Genomic DNA, 12,672 nt, shown 5'->3' on the forward strand with positions numbered 1-12,672 from the left:
AATTTGTGGTGGGTTTGGCCTTCAAATTTCACAGATTGACTGGACTATAACGCATATATACAAGAGTCTGTATGGCGTTAAAATTCGATCGAAAACTAAACAACAATATTCCCTCGAAAACCTACAAAAATTCCAATAAAGTCTGAAAAAGCTCACTTTTTTTTTTTGCTGTGTTTTCATGGCTTCTCAGACCTTCCAAACGCCACTTTGAGCGATTTATCTCTCAGTGGCTGGTCCACGTACAGCACTGTACTATGTTAATGAAAAAGTTGGAAAACTTGAAGTCGAATTTGAAGTCGAAATTTTAGCGAAAACCTCGCTAAAATTCGCTTGAAACTTCAGCACACGCTTACCTACCTCACCATATGCCAAGAAGGATGATGTGCGGTGCTTGTTAAGACACAGGCCTTCGTTGAAAACAAAGTTTAATTCAAATCGGGCGCCATTTCTGCCGCGGAGTAGCCGTGTCGCTGGAAAGTCATGATAACCCTTGGCACGAGTACTAAAATGTACCCGACAGGGAGAACCCACGTGAAACCTTTGTCTCGCAACAAACTACGCGCACCTCCTCCCGGGTAAGTGCAGTTTTGTAACAGCCAGCCATACATGGCGTAACAGGACCACAGCGAACTGGCCCAAGCATGCCTCGCTCCGGGATAAGATTTTGTGCTGGTTTGTGGAAGCAAAAAAGTCTGCTAGCCGGAGCCCAGCGAGCGCACGCTATCCAGCCATAAACAGTTAAGTTCATGGCTTCAGGGAGACGTCTTATCTCATAAGGACTATGGATAACTCACAGTTACATTAGGATTGCATATCACGTCACTCATCATATAGTACATGGCGTCGTGCATGTTTAACCGTTAACCTAAAACACTAGTTAAACCTTTTTCCTGTAGGAAGACCTTACATAACAGGAACCCACAAACAAGGGCTCACAAACTTGGTTCAAGTCCTTGTCATCTTTTCAATGCCTAAACCACACTCCTTCACCAATAAGCTTCTAAGGCAGTGAAACTTCACTGATCTGTTGGATCAACTTTAGCAGGAGATTTGTCACGTTCTGGTAGCCTGTGAAGTTTTCAGGTGAGGAAATACCATCTCTTTCAGGCAAGACGTAAAACTGGTCTTAGCCAGAAGTTCTTGCATTGTTGGAATACTGGCCCTAGTAGCTCAAAGAGCGGATAATTTTGTCTACTGGATAGGTCGCTATGCGCCAAATATAATGTGTGCAAGAATTTCCCTATTGCCTTATAATTTGAATGTGTATAAAGTAGAACCGGTTGTTGTTGTTTGTTTGAGTGGGATTGTGTGAAAAACGTGCCAAAAGCTTTTGTTGGCCAGTTCATTTTATCCGCTGGATAGCTGAACTTATCCACTGGATAAAGTTATCCGCTCTTTGAACAACTGGGGCCTGATGAAAACAAGAGGTCTAAAGAAAGGGAATAAAGATGTATGGGACAGTATTGTAGAAAAAATGGTAAGCTCTAGATTTTCTCATAATGAGACAGACTGTGTGAAGCGGTAAAAATGAAAAAAAAAAAAAAAAAAAAAAAAAAAAAAAAAAAGACCCGAAAGACCTGGTACACACGCTATTAGCCACAATGACGTCCAGTGGTTATGATCGCAAGACTTGCGCTTTTAATAATGAGCTCATGCAGTGAACCTTTAAACATCTATGGAAACTGTTCAAAACACGACTGGACGCTTTCTGGCACAGCTACATCCTCCCAAGTTTTTTTTCTTAAAATCCTTTTCCTAGTGCCAAAAGTTTCCAATTCATGAATTTTTCAGAAGCCATGCTTTATGAAAATTATGTGACATCGGATTTCCATACAAACACTCTTATTTCACGCCTGTTTGCCTACTCGTCAAAATGGCGTTAACACGGTGATAAGACCTATTAAGACTGGTAGAATAAGTGTATGAAATAATTATTATACTGTAATATAGGAATTAGGTTGACTTAACCGGTGAAAAGAAGTAGTAATTGAATAGGTAAATAAAAAATGACAAAAAATATTACTAAATATTACAATATTTAACACAAGCCGGAACGAACAACGCGACAAAGAGCATTTGCTATTCAATCATTTTATGTCCACGTGGAACAATATATTTGTTGAATTATTAACCGACTGAAAAAGGTTGAAGAAACAATTAACATTAAAAAGCCCGAAAGAAATTTATTTAATTTTATTGATTATTGATTCACCTTCATGTACTAAAAAAAAAATGTAAGATTATACACTCTTGTGGGATCGAAACACGTGTGATGGGAGACTGACAATTCAACTACGTCAACTTTTCACAGCCATGAATTGGGTCCATTCGGGTATCATCTAGAACTGGTTCTTTGGGAAATTGAAAACAATCTTCGCCATATTCCGATGTCAATTCCCCTTTCCAGTTGTTCGGAATAGGAAACAGAAATCCTTCAAATATCATTTGTTTTAAAGGGTAAAACGAACTGCGTACATGCGGAAATACAAAAATGTCAACCAAAAGACCATCATGCCATGTACAATTATGAGCCAGACAGTATCTATAGCAGCTGTTTACATCCCTTAGTCTTGGGTTCCAGCGGCGTTGATATACTCCAACAGTACTGTGTATGTGTAAATTGTTATCGACAATCTCCTGATAATTTGGTCTCAGCCCAGGGTCACTTATACAGTTTTGAAAGAAAATGTCGTCGGGTAACTCCTTCGCTGCAACTTGAAAGAATTTAACGTAGTCTTCTAAAGGAACATGAATATCGATGTCGTGATCCCAGGGAATGAATCCTTGATGTCTTACAGCACCCAGTAAAGTGCCGTGTGCGATCCAGTAGAAAATGTTATGCTTCTGAGCAAGCAGATCGAAAATACGTAACATCCGTGTCATGACAAGCTGCGCCTGTCGTTGGGTTGATTTCGTTTTGTTGCGAATGTCGGGACAGTCAAATGTTCCATTGATCAAGTCGCATCTCCCTCCAAGCTCTGTGTATAACTTGGGGCACATTTCACCCCAGCCGAAGTGAAGATCGCAGTGTTTACCCGTGCGATTAACATAATAGCTATCCACGACTTCTGTTGTTTTAAGCTTGCGAAATGGGAAGGGAAATGCATATATAAAATCTGATTGGAAAATGACCGTCACCAAAACAAACGATACTGCTGTCCCAAGAATAAACAAGAAGAAAAACTTGGGGTTTGAAAATAGCCGCATCTTGTGGTAGCTTCCAGATGGTTTCTTAAATCCCCCTTTATATTGTTCATTTTAGCTTGAGAATGTTAGACAGCTCCGGTTAGGTTGCAAACGCGGCTTGGATAGGCGGATGGATACGTGGCTAGCGTTTATGTTAATTTTGGCCAAAAGTAGTTTTATTCATGTGAACGAGGAAGTAGGACAAGCAAACTCGTTCAAACAATTACACGAAAAAGCTCCTTCAGATAAGCGTCCTCGAGTACTTAAGTTCTAAGGTTTAATTAATTGAATAATTTAACAAACACACGGGCTTGCTATCTAGGTCTTTATGTAACTGATGGCAGCGCGAGCCATTTTGACAGGTAGGCAAACAGGCTTGAAATAACAGTGTTTGTATGGAAATCCGATGTCAAATAATTTTTATAAAACATCGCTTCTGAAAAATTCATGAATTGGAAACTCTTGGCACTAGGAAAAGGATTTTAAGAACAAACTAGGAGGGATGTAGCTGAGCCAGAAAGCGTCCAGTCGTGTTTTGAACTTTCCATACATTTCCCTGTATTTTTTTCCCGCGAGCTATTTTTAGAGCCGTTCACGGCTGGTTCGCTAATGTGTGTGTTCAGACAAATGTATGGAAAGTTCAAAACACGAGTCGCGTTGTAATAGAATAATTTTATATTTTGCCTTAAGCCATGTGCATTTATTTTTATCTTATTAACCACATGGGTCGTGCATTCAGTGCTTAGTATTTTGGACCACACTTAAAAACCGAATCTAAAATTTAGAATTAATATATAGCTGATCCTGTAGCCTTAAAGTCATCTATCCAAAACATCAGCTGAGAGGCAAACAAACTTTCTTTATCAGTATTTTCGTTTTTTTTCTATCTTGTTACTTTGGGTCAACAGTGAAAGGCAACGCCATTTCTTAACCAACCAGTATAGACAAGGTTAGCGACGAGTGCGCTGCGGTAGGATGCATTATCCGTCCGGGCAAACTTGGGCAAACATTTGTTGTTCGTCTGGTTATTCGTGTCTAGTATAAAGACGGGCAAAGGACGTATTATCCGTATAATGCGTCTTGTTCCCGTCCTAAAATCGCCACATGCTAACAAACAGCAGTAGACTATCGCGTGCTTGCTTGCTTGCTAAACTAAGATGAACACGCGATAATCAATCCCGCACTCTACATTGTAATCGAAACACGTGTGATGGGACACTGACAATTCAACTCGTCAACTTTTCGCAACCATGAATTGGGTCTATTCGATCATCATGTTGAACTGGTTCTTCGGGAAATTGAAAACAATCTTCGCCATATTCCGATGTCAACTCCTCTTTCCAGTTGTTCGGAATGGGAAACAGAAATCCTTCGAATATCATTTGTTTTAAAGGGTAAAACGAGCTGCGTACATGCGGAAATACGAAAATATCAACCACGAGACCATCATGCCATGTACAATTATGAGCCAGACAGTATCTGTAGCAACTGTTTACATCCCTTAGTCTTGGGTTCCAGCGGCGTTGATATACTCCAACAATACGGTGTATGTGTAAATTGTTATCGACAATCTCCTGATAATTTGGTCTCAGCCCAGGGTCACTTATACAGTTTTGAAAGAAAATGTCGTCGGGTAACTCCTTCGCTGCAACTTGGAAGAATTTAACATAGTCATCTAAAGGAACATGAATATCGATGTCGTGATCCCAGGGAATGAATCCTTGATGTCTTACAGCACCCAGTAAAGTGCCGTGTGCGATCCAGTAGAAAATGTTATGCTTCTGAGCAAGCAGATCGAAGATGCGTAGCATCCGTATCATGACAAGCTGCGCCTTTCGATGGGTTGATTTCGTTTTGTTGCGAGTATCAGGACAGTCAAATGTTCCATTGATCAAGTCGCATCTCTCTCCAAGCTCTGTGTATAACTTGGGGCACATTTCACCCCAGTCGAAGTGAAGATCGCATTGTTTACCTGTACGATTAACATAATAGCTATCCACGACTTCTGTTGTTTTAAGCTTGCGAAATAGGAAGGGAAGTTCGTATATGAAATCTGATCGCAAAATGACCGTCACCAGAACAAACGATACTTCTATCCCAAGAATAAACAAGAAGAAAAGCTTGGGGTCTGAAAATAGCCGCATCTTTTAGTAGCTTCCAGTTGGTTTCTTAAAATCCCTTTATGCTGTTTATTTTAGCTTGGGCATGTTAGACAGCTCCGGTTGGGTTTGCAAACTCGGCTCGGAAAGGCAGTGGCCAGTGGCTATCACTTATGTTAATTAACTTCCCGGGCTGCCTCACGAGCCAGAGGTACTCCCCACTAATAACAACTGTTTTTTTTGTTTGTCAAGCAATAACGAGCTGAGAGAGAGCATGACTATGATAACAAAGACAGAGGCGGATTGGTTGGAATAAATTTGGCCACCAAAGTGACGTGTTTTTATTTTAAACCAATATCATATAAAATAAACTACTATCTCTTCAGCAAAAACCGCACCACCTGAAATGCTGAAAACTGAAATAAAGCAGTAATTCATAAGTGAATACACTCTGTTTTTTGTAAGAACTTTTTTTATGAGAACGTTGAGGCTGAGATTAACTAAACACACTAAAATTTAAGAACATACTAAGAACCCAGGCTGAGAGTCAGTTTAAGAACATTTCTATTCCAACCAAATATTTTTAAAATGAACAGTATTTATTACACCCATTTTGAAATCACTGGTGATCCTTGCAATCTGATTGGCTCTCAACGGTGCGATTTATTCCCAAATTCCACCATTTTTTGCTCTAAATCGCATCCTTTCTTTAGCCCATCAAAATGGAAATGAAGTAACAAGAATAGAATATTAATATTGATAATGTTGTGAATTAAAAATAGGTGTAATAAAGTGGTAATTGAACTTTGTGTCGTGCAATTTTGGTCTGAAATCATGCTTGTGATTTCAAATCAAACTCGCGCTGCGCGCTCGTTCGATTTTGAAATCACGCGTATGATTTCAGACCAAATTGCACTCCACTCAGTTCAATTACCACTATAAATACGGATAAAAAATCAGTCAATATTGTATAATTAACCCAAATAATAGGTGTCTTGGTCACGTCAGCATAGATTTATTGAAGTCGGCTATAAACGATAATTTTAAGAACTTTTCTCGGCAGGCTCAAATTGCCAACAAAAATAAGAACGTTCAGCCTCAGGCCCAAACATGAGACATGAGACGTTCTTATATAAAAAAAGAGTGTAATCCACAGGCTGGCGGAAGGTGCGGTGGGGGAAAATTTGTCTTCACTTCATGCAGGTCAAGAGACGTGCACGGTGTGATGGTGAACGATAGAAAGGGGACGAAAGGGGGCCCCAAATGGTAAGACTTGAAATAAGAACACTAACAGCCAACACACCCTGCCGTTCGATTGTTCAAGGGAACAAAAGGCTACCTATCAGATCAAATCCTGCGGGCTATTGTCTACTGAGCAACCGGACTTGACTTAAACAGTGCCTTTATGTTTTTTTCATAATGTTTGGCTTTAGTGACGGTTGACGGTAAAAATTGCCCATTTTTGATGGCTGACGATTAACCCCATTCAGATCGAGACCGTCAATTATTATTCACAGTTTTTTTTTAAACTATTCATTAGTTGAGCTGCCAGTTAATAGTTCATAGTGGCATGAAGTTGCAACTTATTACCTTATTCGTACTAATTTTCGCGGGCACTTAATTTCGCGAATTTGGAACACGAATATTTCGCGAGCATTAATTTTCGCGATTTTGCAAAAAATGATAAATTTAGCCATTTAATTTCGCGAAAATTGACAAAAGACAGACTCAGAAAACCATTTTTTATTGAATGATCACTTAAATAACGATTGATTTACAATCATGATTTGCAATTATGTAATAGAAATAGCGTTGATAATCAGACAAATCAAGCAAATAGTGCAAATCAATCAAATGCTACTGCAATATTGTACTTTAAAATAAAAGCCAATTGTAAAAGTCAATCGTAAAAATATGATTTTAAACACCTATGCCACACAGTTCGATGACTGCACGAAAGATGTTTTGAAAGAGCTACATTTACAAGAAGAAGAAATGAGCGATTCGGATGAAGAAAGTGCTGAAGTAGAAGATAAATAGAATGTTGACTTTACCATGTAGCTAAAAACGCAGTTAGTCATTGATTAAAGCAATTATAGAAGTGTATTAAATTTCGCGTTTTTAATTTTCGCGTATCCTAATTTTAGCGAGTCTTTAGAGAATCGCAAAATTAAAGCTTGGCGAAAATTAGTACGAATAAGGTAGTCAGGGCGAAAAAAAAATGGCAATCTGAATGTTAATTGTTAAAAGCACCGTACAGATTAAATCGAAAAAGGTAATTATATACAAGTAACACGGATTGATTTGCTGCGTGATTGTGATTGCGTGAGTCACGCCGTCTGCATTTTACTTTTGTATATCCTGCTTGATTTTACTTACCAACAGAGTTGACTTGGCCACCATAAACAAACGCAGGAACCGCGGAGGGGGTGGGACTGGGGGGCTTTGATGGTTAAAACCATATCCATCACTTACAGAAACAACTTACCATATATAACGGTTTTCTCCGCACAAACCCGACAATCCCAGGGAGTTTGTTGTTGGTTTTGCTACTGAACGGACGACTAAATTTCAACCGTGGAATGATGGAATTTCACATTTTCAAAGGGGGGGGGGGGGGGTGAATAGGTTCGCGGATCGACGGGTTTGGCCTGAGAAAGCGCACGGATTGCGGACTTTTGGGATAAATTGAGCAGATTCGCAGATTGAAAAATACGCTGGATCGCGGATCAGATGCATGCGAATTTTGGCTCGGATTCCGGACTCTGCCTGTCTAGAAGTTCGGATTGCGGTCGGCCTTTGTCGGTATGTTGGGGGTTTGTCGACAATTTTTCAATTTTCGGCATTTTTCAGATATACCCCTCATTCTTTTAGATCTCCACGAAGACATCTGAGTGCAGCTTTAGAGGAACTACTTTTCCGTGTCAAACTAAACCCTACGTAGTCAAAAAAGCGAAAAAATACCTTAGTCAGAAACACAACCTAGAACAGATCAAAACTAGATCAATGAAAAAAGAAAAAAAGGAGAGCGTTCGATCCTACCGATAAGTACAAATGTGGCAACAGATTTATTATTGAATTATTCAAGAAAGATCACCTTATAGCGGCAACTGTGTTGTCCACTGAAGGACCGAAACTCGAGTCTTGCCTAAGAAACAACATTAGACATTTGCCAAAAGTAACCACTACAGCATCCTTGACACTGACAAGACAGTTTCCAACTGTCTAAGCTTTTTAAAGCTTATTTAAAAGATATTTAAAAATATCTGTTGGATGCGAGATAAAACAACAGAACGATGGAGGAACATGTCAGCTATAAGAACGCAATGCCTCAAGTGTTGAGGCCACAAAGCAAGCGACCTGAAAACAACTGCAAGAACCCAACGCATTTAACTAATTCAAACGGAAAACCTCCATTCAGTGACGGGGGGGTCTTCAGTAAATTGGAGTATTTTCCTTCGTGCTCATGATCAAAGGTCACCACCATTCAGCAGAGAGATCTCACCGCATTTTGATCCATGAAAAAGGAAATCCTCTCAGACACGTACTCTGGAAAGCATTAGCGGGAGTCGTGCTTGGCCTGTCACATTAATAAAATATCAAAAGCAAAAGAGGATTTCACCATGGCCGCGGATCCGGATTTGAAAGAAAATAGCGTCGGATCGACGAATTTGGACAAAAAATAGGACGGATCGGCGGATTAACATACCCCTATTCACCCCCTCTTTTCAGCTGTTGTTTCTACATGTACTTTCATTCGTTCTTGGATCGGTGTTTCACTAAGATAAAGTTTTATCACTGAATAAGTTCGAGGGAGTTTTTGCACAAAGGCGTTCATTTAAGAAAGCTACTTATCGCCGTTACGCGTAAATATCAGAAACGGAGAATTATGTAGAGCTACGCTCATCCTGGATCAGAGTGGCTGTTAGTGTTCTTAATTGAAGTCTTACTATTTGGGGCCCCCTTTCGTCTCCTTGATCGTTCACCATCACGCCGTGCACGTCTCTTGACCTTCTCTTGACCTGCCGCATGAAGTGAAGTAAAAGAGTGACTGAATTTTTCATTCAATCCCGCTGTCATAACGAACAAAAAAGCACATATGAATTACGGAAACATGAACAACGAAAATGGGTCTTTAAAAGCTGCTGGCTTTTACAAGAAAACAAGTCGAAAATTTCTGCCTCATCAGCCTGTTGTGTTCGGTCAAATGTAAGGGCCAGACTGAAGCATTGACTCCTTAATTCAAAAGCAAAGAAGACACACTTTAGTTGATATAATTAAAAATTTACATCAGTGTTGACCGTTTCTGATGCATTTCTAGCCATTTCAGAAGATTTAGGTTTAAAACTTTTCCCGGGGAGCATGCTCCCGAAACCCCTAGTTGTCTCGGGGTCTCACCCTGACGCGTTCGCTTTTTCACTCCAAAAAACCGCTCCGCGGGCCCTGGCATGTAAAGAGATTTGAGTATTCACGGCCAAATTATCTTATCACTGGACTCTGTTGATAAACCAAAGATTCGTTTCTACTCCCACCGACACACTGCGATACCATAGCTTGTGGCAGACGCCTATGCATTTTCTACTGACAGTTATCGACCCGCAAACAACAACGGTTAATGTTTAAACATCTTAGCATAAAATCGATCTTATGTTACACAATGAAAGGACGCCGAAGGAAGCTGTTCTTGTTGTTTCTTTCTTCGACGATTGTAGTTTGTATTTTAGTGATTTTGGCTTTACAAATAGATCCCAGATATGTGCACCGTTTACTAAGTAGAAAGGTGAAAACAACAGAAGTCGTGGATAGCTATTATGTTAATCGTACAGGTAAACACTGCGATTTTCACTTCGACTGGGGTGAAATGTGCCCCAAGTTATACACAGAGCTTGGAGGGAGATGCGACTTGATCAATGGAACATTTGACTGTCCTGATATTCGCAACAAAACAAATTCCACGCAACGACAATCGCAGCTTGTTCTGACACGGATGTTACGTATTTTCGATCTCCTTGCTCAGAAGCACAACATTTTCTACTGGATCGCACACGGCACTTTACTGGGTGCTGTAAGACATCAAGGATTCATTCCCTGGGATCACGACATCGATATTCATGTGCCTTTAGATGACTACGTTAAATTCTTCCAAGTTGTAGCGAAGGAGTTACCCGACGACATTTTCTTTCAAAACTGTATAAGTGACCCTGGGCTGAGACCAACTGCCGGTAACAATTTACGCATACACAGTATTGTTGGGATATATCAACGCCACTGGAACCCAAGACTAAGGGATGTAAACAGCTGCTATAGATACTGTCTGGCTCATAATTGTACATGGCATGATGGTCTCATGGTTGATATTTTCGTTTTTCCGCGTGTCCGCAGCTCGTTTTACCCTTTAAAACAAATGAAATTCGAAGGATTTCTGTTTCCTGTTCCGAACAACTGGAAAGAGGAGTTGACATCAGAATATGGCGAAGATTGTTTTCAATTTCCCAAAGAACCAGTTCTAGATAATGATCAAATGGACCCAATTCATGGCTGTGAAAAGTTGACAAGCTAGTTCAGTTGCAGATCGCATTTACTAACACTTCTGTGGGACAATAACTATAAATTTGTTTTGTCAATCAGTTCAGTTCAATCATTTTTGTTCAACTGATCGCTGTCATAAACACAACAGACCGTAGGGGACAGGCCCGTAGACAGCTGGTGTATGTGGGCACCCAAGCTAAACATTTTAGATTTTAATATAAGCTAGCCATGTTACATGTTTGTGCCAGATTTCTGAGGCACTCGGCTGGCCTTATCCGGCTTTTCTCTGCTCTGCCAGACTAAGCTTGTCTTCTGCTGGTAAATTTGATCTTATTGTATTTTGACCTCGGTGATTACTGAACAATATCAAATTTCTCCTTGTCAGGATTTCAGTTTTTACAGTTTGCTCCAAAAATGAATGATCTGAGATATTTTCCTCCAAAATGGCCTAGAAATCGATGATATATGACAGCGAGTTTTCGTTGTATACATGTTCTCTTGTTGTCAGAAATAGAAGCACCTGCGGTTCAGGGTTAAAAATTTGCATATATCTCGCTGACAAAGTTGATTCAATGGAATGAAAATAAATAAATTAGCCTTTCCAGTGTACCTAGTCCACCTAGGGGTAAGATGCTGGCAACCTAGGGTGAGCGTGCATTTCAGGCGGCTGCGTTGCATCTGTGGAACGAGCTCTCATTACAATTACGAATTATTAGATCTATAGAAACTTTAAATTTCTATTAAGACTTTTCTTTTTAAGAAATCATTTCAGTAGTAGTTCAATTCTATATAACCAACCAGAATTCTTGTGCTGTAAATCATTATATTTGTATTGATTGACATTTTAATATCCGTAATCAGTAGAATTAGAGATGTTGTTATTAGTATTTTTGATTGTAAAGCGTTATTGATCTGTGTTTGTAAATAGCGATCTATAAGTAATAAATTGTTGCAAGGCATGGCCTTCCGATTACTACTTCCGAGATACAGCCTCATGTGACAATCATGTGACAAACATGCGAGTCTGCCTATGTCACAGTGACTAAAAAATACCTCTATCATTTATCCACCAGGCTTAAAACGTAACATACCATTTTTTTCACACATTAACAACAACAGCAACAACTTTATTCACTAAAACAATTAATTGGAAAAAAATGGAGGACACGCAGATACCTTTGAGCTTTTCAAGGCGAGCTAAAAAACGAAGGGGATAATAAAATGACTAAAATGAAAGGTAACTCCAGAAGCAATATTTCTAGGATTATTACGTGACATGGGACAGTGTGTTAGCTTGGCGATGATTTTTATTGTTATACTGACTCTTTGACACACACAGTCTATGTGTTATTTTCATGAAAGATCAGAGTCGTGAAAAGTGTATAGAGATTTTATATTGCGTTTTATTTAAAACTGGATTTGCATAATGCAGTTTCAGGGATTTGATTGGCTTAGCGGCCATGGTATAATTAACAGTTAGCATACCTCAGTGACCGACTATCGCGTAACGCGCCATCTGATTGGCTACACAGGTGCCGTCTATCGATCGTTAGTATAAATCTACTAGTGTTCTATCACGAATGCCGTTCTCTGATTGGCTACGCTACTCGCTATCTATTCTGTGATAGATAGTGAGTAGCGATTTTCAACAAAATGGCGGCCGCTTCTTCGCGTTTTCGAAGTGTCTGCGATGAGGAAATAGATAATTTACTTGTTTAGTTTTGAACGACTAGTAGATTTATACTAAAACAATTAGATTATTCGCTCTCGATTTCTATGCGTGATAGTTGATTCGGGCTTCGCCCTCATCAACTATATATCACGCGATAGAAATCTCGAGCTCATAATCTAATTGTTA

The 12,672-nt window shown here is 39.6% G+C and overlaps 3 protein-coding genes across 3 annotated transcripts; 1 reads left to right on the forward strand and 2 right to left on the reverse strand.

Moving 5' to 3' along the window:
* Window positions 1-1,709: 1,709 nt before the first annotated feature.
* LOC146466244 (uncharacterized) lies at window positions 1,710-3,696 on the reverse strand. The gene has a single exon (XM_085127583.1). The coding sequence runs from the start codon at window positions 3,205-3,207 to the stop codon at window positions 2,293-2,295; it is 915 nt and encodes a 304-aa protein (XP_084983709.1). The 5' UTR covers window positions 3,208-3,696; the 3' UTR covers window positions 1,710-2,292.
* Window positions 3,697-3,843: 147 nt separating this feature from the next.
* Window positions 3,844-5,421, reverse strand: LOC146466245 (uncharacterized). The gene has a single exon (XM_085127582.1). The coding sequence runs from the start codon at window positions 5,328-5,330 to the stop codon at window positions 4,413-4,415; it is 918 nt and encodes a 305-aa protein (XP_084983708.1). The 5' UTR covers window positions 5,331-5,421; the 3' UTR covers window positions 3,844-4,412.
* Window positions 5,422-9,781: 4,360 nt separating this feature from the next.
* LOC146466246 (uncharacterized) lies at window positions 9,782-11,790 on the forward strand. Its single transcript, XM_085127590.1, has one exon. It carries the CDS (start codon window positions 9,901-9,903, stop codon window positions 10,843-10,845), a length of 945 nt encoding a protein of 314 aa, XP_084983716.1. The 5' UTR covers window positions 9,782-9,900; the 3' UTR covers window positions 10,846-11,790.
* Window positions 11,791-12,672: the final 882 nt, after the last annotated feature.

Source organism: Pavona decussata, unplaced genomic scaffold (genome assembly GCF_977016875.1).
Source record: "Pavona decussata unplaced genomic scaffold, jaPavDecu1.1 SCAFFOLD_149, whole genome shotgun sequence".
Taxonomy (NCBI): domain Eukaryota; kingdom Metazoa; phylum Cnidaria; class Anthozoa; order Scleractinia; family Agariciidae; genus Pavona; species Pavona decussata.